The sequence below is a fragment of the Lissotriton vulgaris genome, chromosome 10 (genome assembly GCF_964263255.1).
Source record: "Lissotriton vulgaris chromosome 10, aLisVul1.2, whole genome shotgun sequence".
NCBI classification, from domain to species: domain Eukaryota; kingdom Metazoa; phylum Chordata; class Amphibia; order Caudata; family Salamandridae; genus Lissotriton; species Lissotriton vulgaris.
Genome location: NC_141698.1, coordinates 157,426,410 through 157,443,329, shown reverse-complemented (window position 1 = coordinate 157,443,329; position 16,920 = coordinate 157,426,410). Strand labels below are relative to the sequence as shown.

Sequence of the window (16,920 nt, the reverse complement as noted above, 5' to 3'; positions counted from 1 at the left end):
ATCTCATGGAAGCTAAGAGCAGCATATTTAGAAGTGACCTGTGGAGGGTCCACTGACACAAGGGGATACTCAGAGTTTCCTCCTTTGTCTGACATGCTGAATCTTGTGTGGTGTAAGTGATGCACCTACCTACACTATGTGTTTGCCTACTGATCCCTTGCTAAGAGTTGCAGCCAAGGTGTGCTAAGCCTTGAGGAGCCACAACAGCTGGTTCAGTAGAACTCAGAGTATTCTAAGCTAAGTTATATGTACCTAACAGTACTTATGTGATCTTTCAACAAGATATTCTTAGGATACGTGTGGCAAAACAACAGCAAGCTCAAATCCTAACCGCTGCTCACCAATGTGAGAAGGTGGCCTGATATGCAGTGCTCACTATTCTAGTGAACACTATGTATCAGTCCAGCAACCCTTATTGATGATTGGTTGTAAGTCAACCTTATAGACCAGCTATCCTAGTAGCGTGGATATGAGCAGTCTAAGGCTAAAGACTCGAGAGGGCGTGTTAAGCCAGCTGTTATACCACACATATACCCCTTGAACACCAAGTGAAAGGACACCACACAAGTGTTATGAAAATAAACAGTGTATTTATTTAAATCACAACAGCCCTGTACTCTTTATGAGGACAGGGTACTAAGCACAAAACAAAACTCTTATGAAAATACTTAAGTTAGCACAGTATATACAAATGCCCGAGGGGCACGGAAAACCATATACCCTGAAAGTGGAATGCGAAATTACTAGCAGGTAAGTACAGTACTAATAGGCTTTGGAATCGCTAGATCTTGACTATAGAATCTTCAGATTACTTCTAGGAGACCCAGGGGACTCGGGTGCAGAGTGTGCACTCTCACGCGTGATGCGGGACAAAGTCTATGGTAGCTAGTAAAGACAAAGTTAGTGTTCTCGGGCGAACCCGACCTGGTAGGAGGAAAACGAAAGTGGATTCTGACCCTTGGATAGTGAGGCTATGCTGGGGCACCGAAATGCCGAAGTTACCTAGCCCAGGGGCTGCAGCTGCATAGGTCTCAAAAGACGTCGGGAATCCTCGTAGACGGACCAGGAGCCTGGAAGAAAGAAGTTGCTGGCAGGCGACCAGTGAAGAAAGTTCGATGGATCCAAGCCTGGATCGATGGAAGATGACACCTGAAAGCAGAGGGGACCAAGTTCGAGACTACTAGCCAGTAGTCAGTGGGCACCAGGAGGGCACCGGATGGTAGCCACCTCGACTAGGTGAGTGGGTGACGCTGTGCTCGCAGATCTCACGGACCAGGAGGCGTTGTCGGCGACCAGGATGGAGGAGCGAGCTGTCCCACGAATATTGAAGCTGTCGGCGTCGCTGGACCCAGGATTGGGCAACAAAGCCTTGGCAAATTCAAGCCCACGCGGTGGACCTAAAATGGCGTCTGGAGTGGACCAGGAGGGTCCGGGGTGCCTCTCTTGAAGAAGGAAGCAAGGGCCAGTCTGGAGCAACCAGACCAGCAGCAGTGATGTCGTCGGGCGTCGTGTAGAAGGCCACAAGCCAGCCGGCATGAGCCACACAGCGCGGTGAGCACGCAAAAGCAGAAGGGCCCCACGCAGATCGTGGAGATGCTGGAGGGCTGATCTTCGGTGCTGGAGCTGCTCAGGGTTGGGGCTTCTCGGACCCCAAAGCACTCACCAGTGGAAGACTCGGTGGGCTTGTTGCAAAGAAGTCGTGCAGTCTTGGCGATCGTCGGTCCCTCGAGGTCTCGTCGCACTCACAGTTCTCAGCTTTGCTGTAGAGGTGAGTAGAGGTCAGAGGTGCCAGGGAAGCCGGGTCTCGTCGAGCTGGGTCGTCGGATTCGTGAAGAAGGACTTGCAGCAGACCGCAGTGTTCTTAGGATGGTGCCCGCTTGATGCAGGGTGACTACTCCTTAGCCACAAGGGAGAATCTTGAAGAAGAAATCTTGATGTCCTTTCGAAGAAAGTCGTGTCTTGATTCCAAAGATGAACTAATTTGAACAGGGGGCCCGCTCCCATCTTTATACTAAAAAAGGGGGCTGACCCGGTGACTAGGTCCTGCCTATGGGTGTGACTAGGAGGGGGGTGGTTACACCCCTCTGCCATGCCGGACTTTCCCCAGGCCAGGGGCTGGTGTGCCCCTTGAACTGGTTCTGACCGGCCTATGCGTAGTGAGCACCGGGGTGCCACTCAGCAGTCACCTTCCTGAAAAGCCCTGCCTACCCAGGATACACAAAACCATGTCTGGGATGGTGCTAGCACCGCCCCGGACAGGAAACCCTTTGTCCAAGCCTCCCTCGCTGGAAGGACTCCCAGCAGCAGGAGGTCAGACTCGTGTCTGTGGTGGCAGCATCCATTTTGTGGAGCTGAGGCTTTAGTTAACTTTAACCGGGGTTCACAGTTACATACATGTCGTGTCCCTCTAGAAGGGTGGAACACTAACCCCGTCGCCAGAATTGGCGAGGGGTTAGTATTCCAATTCGTATGACACCTTACTCGACATGTTTTGATAAAGCAATACCAAAGTTAGCATTTAACCGCGAGGATTATAATGCACTTAAGAGTATATGGTATGCGATATCACGGAACAGCTATTAGGACTTGGTTCCGCAAGCTGCAGACAGGCTCAGCTCATGCCAGAGCACCATCTCACCCGATTCCAAGCACTCTGCCTTCAGGATTGTCAAGGCCTGCCATAGGAGTGACTGATAGGAATCTGTGTGTCCATTTTAGGGTTAGGTATAGGTATACTACACCTACAGCCAAGGGTGATTACACGACTTTGCCCCAGCTGTCATGCAGCCAGTTGTGTCAAATTTAGGAGGCCAGCCAGGGGTGGCATAATACATGCTGCAGCCCCTGGCAGCCCTGGGTACACCCATGCCCTGAGTTACAGGGTCTGATAAGGTGGCCCAGTACCAATTGGAAATGTACCTAGGGTACATGGAATCCATTTTAAAGAGAGAGCAGTAGGCCTGGGGTCCTGATTGGCAGGATCCCAGGTCGACTATGTCAAAAACCAGCTAAAACACAGGGCAAAAAGTTGGGGGCAACCATAGTCAGGAGGTACCTTCCTACACTCCTCATCCACGGTACCGCCGGATAAGGACAGCAAGTTACAAGACTCATGGGGAAGAAGAGTGTGTAACACCTCAGCCTCTTTCCTCAAGGTCGCCAATGCGGAAGCTCTGCTAGGCAGATACGATAGATCTCTGTGGGACTAGCTTCAGAGGTTTTCTGCAAAAGTTCCTCAGAAGATAGAAAGGACTTTGAGGAGATTCTAATGGAGGGCAGTCAAGTCTCCAATCAGATTATAGGGGCGGCGGCAGATGGAGCTACTCTGGCTGCGGGTGGTTATGCGCATGGAATCACAGCGAGGAGATCCTCATGGTTGCGCCTTAAACCCGAGGCTCAAGCCAGAATCCTAAACCTTCCTTTTTCGTGCACATCTCTCCTTGGGGCGAGTGCTGATGAGGAGATGCAGCGGATGAAAACGGAGTTAGACACCCTTAAAGCCGTGGGGCTTGAAAAGAAAAAGGAATTCCGGAAGAAGTTCCGTTCGGATAACAAGGGCTCTTCGAAGCAGAGGGTCCAAACCCCTCACTGGCAGAAGGGCCAGAACCAGCAAGGCCAACAAAATCGCAATATAAAGGCAAGCGCAATTCCAAAGGAAGTGGGAATCAGCGCCAAGGCAACAGCTTCAATAAGCCTCAGCAAAAGCAATGAGTCTTCACTTCCCCCAGCGCCGTTGTCCACTCCAGTGGGGGGAAGCATTGCACATCACAGGACAGAGTGGCAGGCCATTACAAAAGATCAATGTGTGTTGTCTACGCTGCAGAATGGGTACTGTCTTCGTTTTCATCGTCTACCTCCACTCGTTCCTCTGATGCCAACGTCAAGCCACCAGCTACAAATGCTAAAGAAAGAAGTAGCGACACTCCTCGAAAAATCAGCCATCGAGAGGGTGCCGGTGGCTCAAAGGGGGAAAGGAGTCTATTCGAGGTATTTTCTGGTCAGAAAAAAGGGCCAAAAGGCGGAATACAGGCCCATTCTGGACCTAAGAACACTCAATCTACATGTCAGAAAAGAAAAGTTTCGCATGTTGGCGCTTCATCAAATATATCCACATCTCAGGAAGGGGGATTGGATGTGTTCGCTGGACCTTCAAGATGCATACTTTCATGTCCCGATACGGCCCGATCACAGGAGATTCCTTCGATTCCAGGTGGGGACCTCCCACTACCAGTTCACGGTCCTACCGTTTGGGTTGAAGTCGGCCCCCAGGGTGTTCACGAAGTGTGTCACAGTGGTGGCGGCAGCTCTACGCCGCAGGGGGGTCTTTGTATACCCATACCTAGACGATTGGCTGTTGAAAGGTCCTTCTCCAGACAACGTAAGGTATCAATTCCAGACCTACATAGAACTCTTTCAGCGTCTAGGCCGGCATGTCAATTACAGCAAGTCTGTCTCCCAACCCACTCAGAAGATTCACTTCCTAGGAGCTCTGCTAGACTCCGAAGTAGGAAAAGTGTTTCCTTCGGAGGAGAGACAGTTTTCGATAACGCTCAAGTGCCAGCAAGTTCTTCGCAACAGGACTCAGAAAGTGCGAAAGATAGCCTCCCTCTTAGGGTCGATGGCTTCATGCATCTTCTTAGTACCGAACGCCAGACTTCGGATGCGTCCTCTTCAGCAGGATCTGAAGGACAAATGGGATCAGCAATCAGATCGCTGGGACGATCAGATCACTTTGTCAGAGGTAGCTCGAGCTTCCATCCCGTGGTGGACAAAGAAGCAGAACATGCAGTGGGAGTTCTCTTCCATCAACCTCCTCCTGCACAAACGATAATCACAGACGCGTCTTTACAAGGCTGGGGGGCGCACATGGGGCTTCTCCAAGTGCAGGGTCTGTGGTCTTCCAAAGAAAGCACTTACCACATCAACTTAATGGGATTGAGAGCAGTCCACTTGGCCCTCAAAGGGTTCCTTCCCTCGCTTCAGGAGGCAACGGTTCTAGTACAAACGGACAACACCACCACGATGTACTATTTGAACAAGCAGGGAGGAACACTCTCAAGGACTCTATCACTGGAAGCTCAGCGCATCTGGCATTGGCTTCTGGCTCGCAAGTTGTCTGTTCAAGCAGTCCACCTCCCAGGAGAGCAGAATGGGAGGGCGGACGCACTAAGTCGGCACTTCGAAGACAGAGAGGACTGGGTTCTCAACGACGAAGTGCTAGAAGACATTTTCCAGTCTTGGGGTCGTCCTTCCATAGACCTCTTCGCGTACAACATAAACAGCAAATGCCCAAGCTTCGCCTCAAGGTTCTACCGATCAGGAACGAGAGGGAATGCTCTTTTGATCGACTGGTCAGGGAAATTTGTGTACGCCTTTCCACCCCTTCTGCTGGTCCCGAAGGTGGTGAGCAAGCTGAACCACTTGTGCACAACTATGATCCTGATTGCCCCCGACTGGCCGAGACAATGGTGGTACACGGACCTACTTCACCTGTCAGTGTCTTCTCACAAGAGGCTTCCGTGCAGGCCGGACCTGTTATCAAAGATGAATGGGAGGATTCACCATCCCAACCTCCCGTCACTGAACTTGGCAGCATGGCTCCTGAGGTCATTCAGTACGACCATCTAGGACTGCCACAAGACTGCATGTCCATTCTGAGAGAAGCATGACGCCCTTCCACAAGTCAATATTATGCATGCAAGTGGAAGCGGGTATATGTGGTGCATGCAGAATGGTCATAATCCGGTGAAGGGTCAGGAAGAAGCAGTTCTTCCCTACTTGTTGTACCTGGCTAAAGCAGGGTTGAAGTTTAATTACATTAAGGTGCATTTAGCCGCTATAACTGCTTATAGGCGATCACCTTCACAAACCTCTTTTTTCCAGTTGCCAGTGGTAAATGATTTCCTGCAAGGTCTGAAAAAGGTGTACCCTCCAGTACGTCCTCTTTCTCCTCCCTGGTAGCTGAACCTAGTACTATCAAAGTTGAGCCCATTCATAAAGCTACTTTACAGCATAATCCTGGAAAGCGGCTTTTTTGGTAGCGATTACGTCAGCCCGTAGGGTGAGCGAGATTCAGGCTCTCTGTACCAAGGAACCATACACAGTGTTTCATTTGAATAGAGTGGTGCTGAGAACGCACCCTTCTTTCCTGCCGAAAGTGGTGTCAGATTTTCATGTCAATCAGTCGAGTCTCTGCCCACTTTCTTTCCCAATCCCTCTACTCCACCTGAGAGGGCTTTACACTCTTTGGACCTGAAAAAGGTTTTGAAGTTCTATCTGGACAGGTCCAAGTCTGTTCGACATTCTGATCAGTTATTTATTAACTATGGATCGATCAGAACTGGTCATGCAGCATCGAAACGTTCTATTTCCAGATGGATCGTTTTGTGTATCAAACTTGCTTACCAATTGGCGCAAAAACCTCTGGGGTTTACCCCTAAAGCGCATTCCACTAGAGGTAGAGCTGCCATGGCGGCTTACCTGCATAATGTGCCCATGTCTGAGATTTGTAAAGCGGCAACCTGGAGGTCTGTCCATACATTTACCAGACATTACTGTCTAGATTCTGACACGAGAGCAGATACCCAGGTGGGCCGGGCCTCCCTGAGGAATCTGTTTAACAGCTGACTTATTGGCTGTTATGATTTGGTTGGGTCATGTACTTCTCATTTACCTGCAGGTGGTTGATGGGCTTGCTATTCTATTCAGTGCTTATGACTATTGATGAGGATCCCCTGGAAGAGAAGGATAAGTTACTTACCTGTAATCCTAGTTCTCTTCCAGGGGTATCCTCATCAAAGTCATAAGCAACCCACCCGCCTCCCCAGGTAAATGAGAGTCGGTACTATTACAATCTTAAGGTTGAGCCCTGTCTTCAGGGTTATGCAAAAGAACAACTGACCTAACTGTCACCCCTGAGGCATGATGGGAAGCCTGGGGTCATGGCTGCCTTAAAGGCACAGTGCCAGTTTTTGTTGAAAATGGTTTCATTTTCTATGCTATTGTTTTTACAATGCAGCCTGAGGGCTAACAATGTCTATTTATTAGCAATTTTCAGGATTTATGAGTGGTTTTACTCATTAAAACACAAAGTTCAAGGGATATTGGACCTAATGTGTTTTTTTGTTTCCTTACAAAGTGCAGTACATGTACATGTGTTTATATTGTTTTAGCCTCAGTTTTGGTGCTGCATTGGTGTGAGAAAAATAATATATGTACGTACATATATGTGGAGCGAGATATATGTGTTTTTACATATATATTTTTATATTGTTTCCGGGGTCCCGCACATGGGCGGGAATATTCAGTGCATATGACTTTGATGAGGATACCCCTGGAAGAGAACTAGGATTACAGGTGAGTAACTTATCCGTCTTAGCCAATAGGACATGTTTATTTTTTTAATTTAGTCCATGCTTTGCTTTGTATACTAATGGTCCAGGTATCCATACATCTTTTTACCCTCTGAAGTCCACTTCAAAAATCTTTTTTTTAATGCTATTTCCAGTTAAACTACTCAATGGGTTCACACCGTATCCGAAAAATACACTTTTCTGAGTACAATTATTATTTTATGTCAAGTTTGGTGTAATTCCATTAAAATGGTAACAGTCACTTTTATGACACCACTTTTTTTGAGTCATTGGGCCACATTTAAATTTACTGTCATGGTATAAATACATATATTACACAGTAAAAACCTTTTTATTGACTGTTTGCCAATGGTTTCAAAGCTCGTATTTCACAGAAAAGAGGTCTTCACTGTAAAATATGTTCTGTAATTCACACGGCTGACTTCATTTGCAGGAAATGTATCTTTCTTAGACAAATAAAAAAGTTACCTTTATGATTAACACAGCATTTATTCTTTATTCCAGTACTGGTAAAAACACTTTCCCTATTACAGTGCTGCTTACGGGGAATTAATCAGAATACATGTCAAGCTCACCTTTCCAGGACAATCTTTGATGCAAGCATGTATCTTTAAATCCTGCCCAGTCTGTAAAAAAGAAATATTGCAAAAGCAGAAACTCAAACAAAAGTCAAATATGCTATTCCAAGTTGCACGTTATTTTCCCATTTTCAGTCTGAAAAACGAATCCTATATTATTGTACAATAGCTCGTATAGGAACGTATTTTTGCTTATTGTTATATTGCATTGTATATTGTAACGGTTTTTATTAACTATACAATAAAGAATTTTTTATCATTAATCCTATATTGTCCATATACAACAACAAAAAGTCCATAGAAATGGGTCTTACTTTTTGGTGGGTTTGTGTTTGTATTAGCATGTCCCTCCGTAAGCCTTTCCTTAAATTTGGTAGTAAGTGTTCGTAATTTTTGAGTTCCCCTTGTGGTCCCCACCTTTTTTTGGGAAACGTATACCTATGTATGTGGAGATCACAATCACCATGGCAGAGATCGGAGAGAAAATATAGATGAGGTGGAGATCTCGGTGCATCATTTTCTGAAAAGCATTTTGTAGAACGTGAGTAGTACTACCTTAATACTACTATATAAACTACAAAATGCAGTTTGTGAACAGGTCCCTTAGAAGTTTAATTTGTAAAAATTAAAGTACTCCCAGATCCGTGCATGGAGGTGGAAATCATTCTAACATGCATGACTTCATGAAAGACATCTATAATGTAGAGAATTTTGGAGTACAAATAGTTAACTTTTCCTTTCCCTTTAGCCTTTATCTCAGCTTTTAAACTTAGTAAAATAAATTTGTTACATATTCAAGAATCTTACAGACTTTGTTCAAAACAAAAATATGATAGTTATGAGAATCAACCATTCTCCATTGTAGGATCTTCATGGATGACGATAAACGTTAGACTGACTCCCTGCAGCTTGGGGAACCCTGAACACTTAGGGGCCCATTGGGATTTTGGGCACATCGCCCCGCCGGGACAGCGGTAGCCACCGCCGGCCCAGCGAGGGCGATCGGCCCACCATCCTCCCATGAATGACCCCCCACCACATTAGGAGGACTGGGGGGCCCGCGGCGGATGGAAAGACCGCCCACCACTTTTCCGCCGGTCGACTCATCGACCAGGCAGAAAACATGTATAATATCCATCTATATTATGATGATGGCAGCAATTGGCCTCACCATGGCGGGGATGCCGCCATGGAAAGTCATGCGGTCTTCTGTGTTTGGGGCCCGTTGCAGGCCGCCTGCGTGTTTGGGGGTGTACTTGGGGGGTACCTGTGGTATCCCCCTACCTTGGCATGGACAAGGTGGCAGGCACCGCGCGATGCCTGTCACCTTGTGCATGCCAATGCACAACTTGCATTCCCAGCATTGTGGCTAGTGCTGCTGTGAGCACCTCCCGCCACAATGCTGGGAATGGGGCATTCCACAGTGGGTTTGGCATCCTAATTGCAGGTGCGGGACCGCCGCACCCCTGACAGACTGTCCCGCATACCGTTACAGTGGCGGGCGAACTTTGTCTGCCCGGATGCCCTTAATCTGTATACTTATTTACAAAAGGCTGCTGAGGACAGCACACCCAATGCTGTAGAGAGCCTCCAAAACACAAATGCCAAATTGTTCCAGAAATGTTTACTATTCCAAATTTAAAAAATCCTTATTAAAAACTATACTGCATTCAAAGCTATATCTTAAGTCAAAACTTCTGCTTGAGTCTGTCTACAATTAGTGGAAAAGAAGGTCTTCTAGGCTTAGCATGAGAAGAGTTAAAAAGCACCCTGTGCCATTAAGAGATCTAGAGGCCTCCAATCCACCATGACTGACACTGGCAGTTGCCGCTCAGAGTCGGTTCTTTTTAAAGAGAGGATTCTTGATATACTTTGGGTGTTTTTAACTCATTTTGTTATCTGTGTTTATTCTAGCTAAAATCTTCAAGGATCATGTTGATTTTGCAAAAACTATTTAAGGCATTTTCTGGGTTTTAAACTTATTTTTTCAGCCAAAATACCCCCAAAAGAAAATGATTAAACATTTCAAATTATGAAACATGCGAAAAGAAATGGTAACAATGAAACAATGCAGCATTCTATTTACATATAAAATCTAAATTTGTGGAAGTGCGTGGTCACCTCTATTCTTGTTTAAATTGTTGTTCCTAAATGTGTTAAATCTCAATACAACCAGAGTTTAGTTATATGAAGGTGGCAGGTCATTAATGGAATCCATTTTTTATCCATCCAATATAGTGTTCCCTGAAAGAAGTGATTTTAATTTGTTGTTCTTCTTATGGCAGTATATGAAGTTTACAACCAACATGCATTGCTTGGGATTAAGTGCAGGTTTAAAAGCTTCTTCTCTAAAAATATGAGTAATACATTGAAAAGTTTAATAATATTATTTCCCTTTACTAGTTAAAGGGGTTAGTATAAGTATTATTGAAAGGGGGTGCTCTCTTAAACCAATATTTTGAAGTTACTGACTACCAAGGTGTCTTTCAATATTGAGTAATCAATCAGGGTTTGTGAAGCACAACTACTCACCCGTGAGGGTCTCAAGGCGCTGGGGGGACAGCTCAGTTGAGTGCTGGGGTCCTCCGAAGATCCAAGTCTTGAGGTCCTTCCTGAGCTTGGACAGTGTGGGGGGGCTGGCTGGAGGTGGAGGTTGTTCCAGGCCTTGGCTGCGAGGTAGGAGAAGGACTTTCTTCCCACTCTGGTCCTTTAGATGCATGGGATGGTGGCTAGAGAGAGGTTGGCTGATCAGAAGTGTATTATAGGTGCGTGGAAGGAGAGGCAGTTGTTCAGGTATGTTGATATGTTGGTCCGGTGTTGCGCAGGGCCTTGTATGCATGGGTGAGGAGCTTGAAGGTAATTCTTCTTTTAAGTGGGAGCCAGTGAAGATTGTGGAGGTGTTGGGTTATGTGGTGTTTAGCATCTGAACATCATTTGATGTTGCGAAGATCAGCATCAAGATTTTCAACATCGACACACTCTATAAGCAGTAGAAAACATAACAGAGTAAGAGGCTACATTTGCCTCCAACTGACAAACCAGCTCCTCTAGGACCGCTGTCTTTTAGAATACTTGCAGAAGTTCCTCTTCAGAATTCAGAGGCATATCCTCCTCCAACCAACACTAAAGGCCATGATCTACAGGTCAACTTTAATGCTGCGTATCGGAAATAGGCATCACTGCCTTATCTTTCTCCAAGAGAGCATATGCCATTAGAGGCACCTCATCCACCTCTGCAGCCTGCTTCGGGAGACCGTTAACCATAGAAGAGCAGTTTTAAATGAATTCCGTCTCTGTATCCTGACAGAGTTTCAAATTGTTAGAATAGTAGTTGCTCTTACAAACCTACCTCCATTACAGGCTCACTATGAAGGATGTCACTTGAGGATAAGGGTATATTCTGTTCCATTTTCTAAAATAATTTAGGGCCTGATTTAGAGTTTGGTGGACGGGTTACTTTTTCACAAACGTGAGGGATATCCAGCCTGCCTAATTGCAAGTGCATTATATCCAGTGGCACTTGTAATTAGGGGCCAGATGTAGGACTGCAAATACCGGTTGGTAACGGCCGATTTTGGCCGTTACCGACCGGTATTTGCAGATGGAGATGTAGGGGCCTGAAAATGTAACAAATCGGTATATTTACCGAATCTGTAAATTTACCGATTCAGTAAAATACCGAATCGGTTAATTTACCGAATCGGAAAATCTGCATGTAGGTGGCACTGCAATTAGTGCCACAGGCCCTTACCGATTCGTTATTTACCACCAAATACTATTTGGTGGTAAATAACGAATTCCTGTGTACGTCCACATCTGTGCATGTACACCTGTGCCATGTGGCACCCATACATGCCCTAAGGGCATGTATGAGTGTCACATGGCACACAAGCCAGAATCTGGGGTGCAACAGGGTGTCAAAGTGACACCCTGTCCCCCTTGCAAATACGGTATTTTTACCGAATCAGTATTTACCGATTCGGTAATTAACATTGATTCCGGCCCATAGGAATCAATGGCAATTACCGAATCGGTAAATACCGATTCGGTAATTCCCGAATCCTACAGAATCGGTAAAAAATAAAATACCGATTTTAATTACATCTCATTTACCGAATCTAGAATACCGAATCTGTAAAATTCGGTATTCTAGAGTCGGTAAATGAGAATTACCTACATCTAGCCCCTAGGCAAATGCAATATATGTCACATTTATAAAACCCTAAATCAGGCCCTTAGTCTTATTAATACTTCTGCTGTTATTAAGGGTTTGCTTAATATTCTATTCCATGTTTATGACTATCAGTAAAATCCAATCTGGTTGCATGTATCTTCATTCTTGATATGTTGTCCTCTTCAAAAGCATTACTTTTCACGGAAACAGCATTCTGCCCGCAGAATAGAAATAGGAAATAGAAAAGAATTTCAGCGAGTACAGCATCTAGATATGCACATATAAAAATTTATAAAATTAACATTATTAAGAGATATTTGTATTGCTTTGTATAACCATTCTGGAATCTTGCAAATGCACAAGTGGGACAATTAAGTGTTTATGATTTCAATGAAGAGTCCCATCATGGAGAAGTAGGATTGCAAGAACGTTTTGCTTCAGTTCATAAATTGGTATATAATCTACCACTCTTACAAGATCTTGTTTGGGCATCTGATTGATATGTTGGCATTATTAAACAAGAGACTTCATTAAACAAGGGTAAATATACCATGGGGACTACGTGCAACAAAAGTTGAGGGGTGCAGTACTAAGTACAGCACCAAACCTAAAGATATTTTGGATTGTCCTAATAAAATACTAGGGACGTAGAAAGTGTATTGCTAGAATGTGTTACTCAGACCACCTTTTTGCATTCTTGTTTTTTAGGACATTTGGACATTTGCCATTTATTGATAGAAGCAGGCGCTGATACAGAAAGTGCTGTGGAAGGAGTTACACCAGCACAATTGGCACATGAACTAGGTCATGAGGAGATCGTTGACCTCCTCAAACAAAATGTGAAAAATGAAGAACATTAATAATAATGTAAAGTGTCTAGCATCTTAGAATGTTTTGGAGTCTTCCCAGTTGTGCCCTTTATAGAACTGAAGTATGTTCTTTGATCTTACAATGCATTTAATACTTGAAATATAGGTATAATGTGCTTGTCTGTGTATCAGATCTCTCTCACATGCATAAATGGAAGGGTTGGAATGGCATCTGTTCCAAAACAAATCTCTGGAGTACTAATAAATGATTAATCATTTAATTGATGGTCCTATTAAGATATTTTAAGTGATATAGATCTTCCTATGAACAGCTATTTTGTAATTTTATAAGAAGCTAACGGTGAGAGTACAGAAAAGTGAGTTAGCAATATAACAATGTTTGCCCCAGTATTGGAATTTTCATAGATTCCCATGCTTTTGTATCATTCCCTGTTGTCGGAATGGGAGTCTTGGTAACAAAAATACCATAGGAGTAGGTACAAAAGAGAAATAAAAGGCCTAGGCCTCATTCCCTTTTGTAGCATATCACCCTCTTTTTGTAAAAGAAACCAAACCTAGGCATCAGCCAATCAGAAGTGCCTCACCCCTTAGAACCCTCCTGAAGGAACCTCAGAGCTGCAGATTCTCTACCGCACGTTGTGCTTAGGGAGTCTCCTTAGAGGTCTGCTTATTTCTTCTCTATTCAAAGGATTTTCTTCAAATTTTCTTCAGAATTTCTCTTCAGGATTGTTTAAGGATGGCTGACAAGGATAAGAAGAAGGCCCTTTTCAAGCCCTGCTCCACCTGTGTCAAGAAAAGGTTGTTTGTGGAAGATAGGCATAAGGATTGTATCTATTGCCTTTATCCGGATCATAAAACGGAGGACTGTAAAATCTGCCGCACTTTCTCGACCAAGACCCTCGGGATCGTGCTGGTAGACTTTTGACCTGGCTTCAGAAACAGAAGGAGAGGAAACATGGAGTTTCCAGTGACAGTGAGGAGTCCTCATCAGCTGTGTCATCTAGAAGGTCAGTCAAAAGGGGTAGAGGTTCCCCTTCTCCTTCTGTGGAACATCCCTCTAAGGCCTCAAAAAAGACCCCCAGAGAGTCTGAGAGCCTGGGTCCAAGCGAATCTCCTCACCACGGTGAAAAGGGGAGGGTAGGACCATCTACGCCTTCCAAGGGTGCGAAGACTGACCCAGCCTTCAAGAAACCCTCTTCCCAATCTTCTGAGAGGAATTCCAAGTCCTCGACGACGAAGGCGTCGACGGCGGAGTTTCCGTCAACGAAGAAATTGAAGACGAAATTGAAATTGGTTCCGTCGACGAGGGGATCGTCATCGAAAAAGGAAACGTCGACAGCAGGTTCATCAGCGTAGACGGGAGGTTTGCCGACGACGGCGTCGTCGACGAGTACCACAGCATCGACGACGAGAGTAACAGCGTCCACGACTATGGTGACGTCGTCGACGAGAGCATCGACGACGACGACTTTAACGACGACGACAGCTGGAGCATCACCAATTTCATCATCGACGACACCAATGTCGTCGCCGAGTGCGCAACCATCATCGACGGAACCGTCGACGATATTGTCATCTGAAAAAAGGATTACAATTTCAGTCACAAGAATAACGCTGGAGATGACATCTCCTATAAGGGTGACCCATTTGCCACCAGCTTTGCTCTTTGAGGAAGGGGAGTCAGATGACGATGACCAGGACTCATATGGCTATGCCAATAGTCCCTCTCAACTTCTGGTCAATTGTCAAGAGACGGACTCTGAAGGGGGATATGACCAGGAGGATGGTGAACATCATCAGGCGGCCCAGTCATAACATTATTCTGGGCAGGATATGGTTACAGTACCATCTTCATTCCTGCAGGACCTGCATAGGATGCTGCAAGACTACAAATCTAAGGCTACTAGGCCAGTTCTGGTTCCTGCAGCGCCTGCAACGCCTGTCTTGGCTTCTGCCTCAGCGGCTACTCCTGGATTACCTGCTCAGGCATCCCCTCAGCCTCAAGCATCCTTTCCGCAAGAACCTTCCAGGCTGGCAGACGCCCATGATGATTCCTCGGATGAGGATCAAAATTCGGATCATGGAACTGATCATCCGACTGAATGGGATGAGTACATCATTCCGGACCCTTCATCTCCAGTTCCGGATCCTGTAGATTCCCCGCCAGCGGACGTAGGAAGTTTCCATCAGCTGATGGAGAGGGCAGCTGGCAGGTTCAAATTGGCTATGCCTGCGGTGGCCACGGATTGTTTCTTGTACGACTTCAAGGAACCCTACCGGAAGGTCCATACCTATAGTAGATCATCTGTGGAAAGAAGGCCTTAAGGCTATGAAGAACACAGCGACGATGGTCCCTGTGCTACTGCGTCTGGATAAGAAATATAGAGCACCTTATGATGGGCCAGCTGCCTTAACGGACCATCCCAGACCAAACTCAGTTATTTCGCAAGCAGCGCAGAGGAAATCCCGCAACCCCTCTGCTCCCTTAACAACTCCTCCGTACAAGGAAGGGCGGATATTGGATAATGCTGGGAAAAGATTCTCGTCGATGGCGAGTCTTCTGGTGCGAACTGCCAATGCCCTGGCGATATTGGGCAGATAAGACCACCAACTTTGGTGTGATGTTGCTCCGTTCCTGGACCAGCTACCTCCAGAATCAACATCGCGGCAAAAAAGATCTTGCAGGAGGGAGAGGCGACGTCAATGGAGATCATTGACTGTGCCATGGACATTGCAACAACAGCGTTTCGTTCCCTGGCTGGGGCTGCAGTCCTCCGTCGCCAGGGGTGGCTGAAGGCTACCTGGTTTCGACCGGAGATTCAAAACAAAGTCCTGGATCTTCCCTTTGATGGGGAAGCACTATTTGGGAAGCTAATCGGTGAAACTCTTCAGGAGATCAAAAAAGACACGGAAACCGCCAGATCCTTGGGTACCCTTCAATACCGCAAGTCTCCTTTAAAGGGTTCCAGATGCAGAGGTAATAACTACAGGGGATCCTATCAACATCAGCGTTATTCATCCAATGGCTCAGGTTCCCAGCAGTACCGACAGCCTTCTCAACAGAGACAAGGCCAATCTTCTAACTACTCCAGGCCTTACAATAAGGGGAAACAGGCCAGCCGGGGACGGGATGCGTCCAAGCGCCAATAGCGGCCTCCCTACTGGACCCTCCTCCAAGAAGTCCTCAGTTGGAGGCAGGGTAACCAAATACCTTCAGAATTGGTCCAGAATAACATCGGACCATTGGGTGCTCAACATCATTCGGAAAGGACATACCTTGGAATTTACACAAGTCCCTCCACCCAAGCCCCCGGCAGCCATTCCATCGAAACACCTGCGTCTCCTGCAGCTCAAAGTCCAACAGATGCTCCGGAAGGGAGCGATAGAGCCGGTCCCCTCCAATCAAAAGGGACAAGGATTCTATTCCAGGTTCTTCCTGGTAAAGAAGATCCTGGAGAAATGGCGCCCCATTTTAGATCTCAGGGAGCTCAACACCTATCTCATCTCCCTGTCCTTCCAGATGGTCTCTCTCCAAGACATCTTGAGGCTCATCAGCCCGGGGGATTTCATGGCCACGCTCGATCTCGAAGACGCGTACTTCCATGTCCCGATTCACCCAGCACACAGAAGGTTTCTACGATTCACAGTAGCCAAGAGCCACTTTCAATTCAGAGTTTTACCCTTTGGTCTTCGCTCAGCCCCGAGGATTTTCACAAAGGTGCTGGCGCCTGTAGCAGCATTCCTACGAAGAAACCATTTTCAAGTCTTCCCCTACCTGGACGACTGGTTGCTGAAGGCCCCGTCCAGGGAAGCAGCGCGGGTCGCTCTTTGGGCCTGTACAAACTTGTTTCAAAATCTGGGATTCACTTTAAAAAAGGAAAAGTCATCCCTAGTCCCGTCCAGAAAGGCTCTTTTCTTGGGAGCCGTCCTGGATTCAAAACTCTTGAAAGCCTTTCCGACCCTGG

General features: G+C 46.2%; 1 protein-coding gene across 1 annotated transcript in view; it reads left to right on the top strand.

Annotated features, from left to right (window-relative positions):
- Positions 1-13,213, top strand: part of LOC147684877 (uncharacterized) — a 308,164-nt gene extending 294,951 nt beyond the window's left edge. The window contains exon 5 of the mRNA XM_086940749.1: positions 12,834-13,213. Coding sequence (XP_086796875.1) covers positions 12,834-12,985 — 152 coding nt within the window. The 3' untranslated portion in view covers positions 12,986-13,213. The remainder of the gene's footprint in view (positions 1-12,833) is intronic.
- The last annotated feature ends 3,707 nt before the right edge of the window (positions 13,214-16,920 follow it).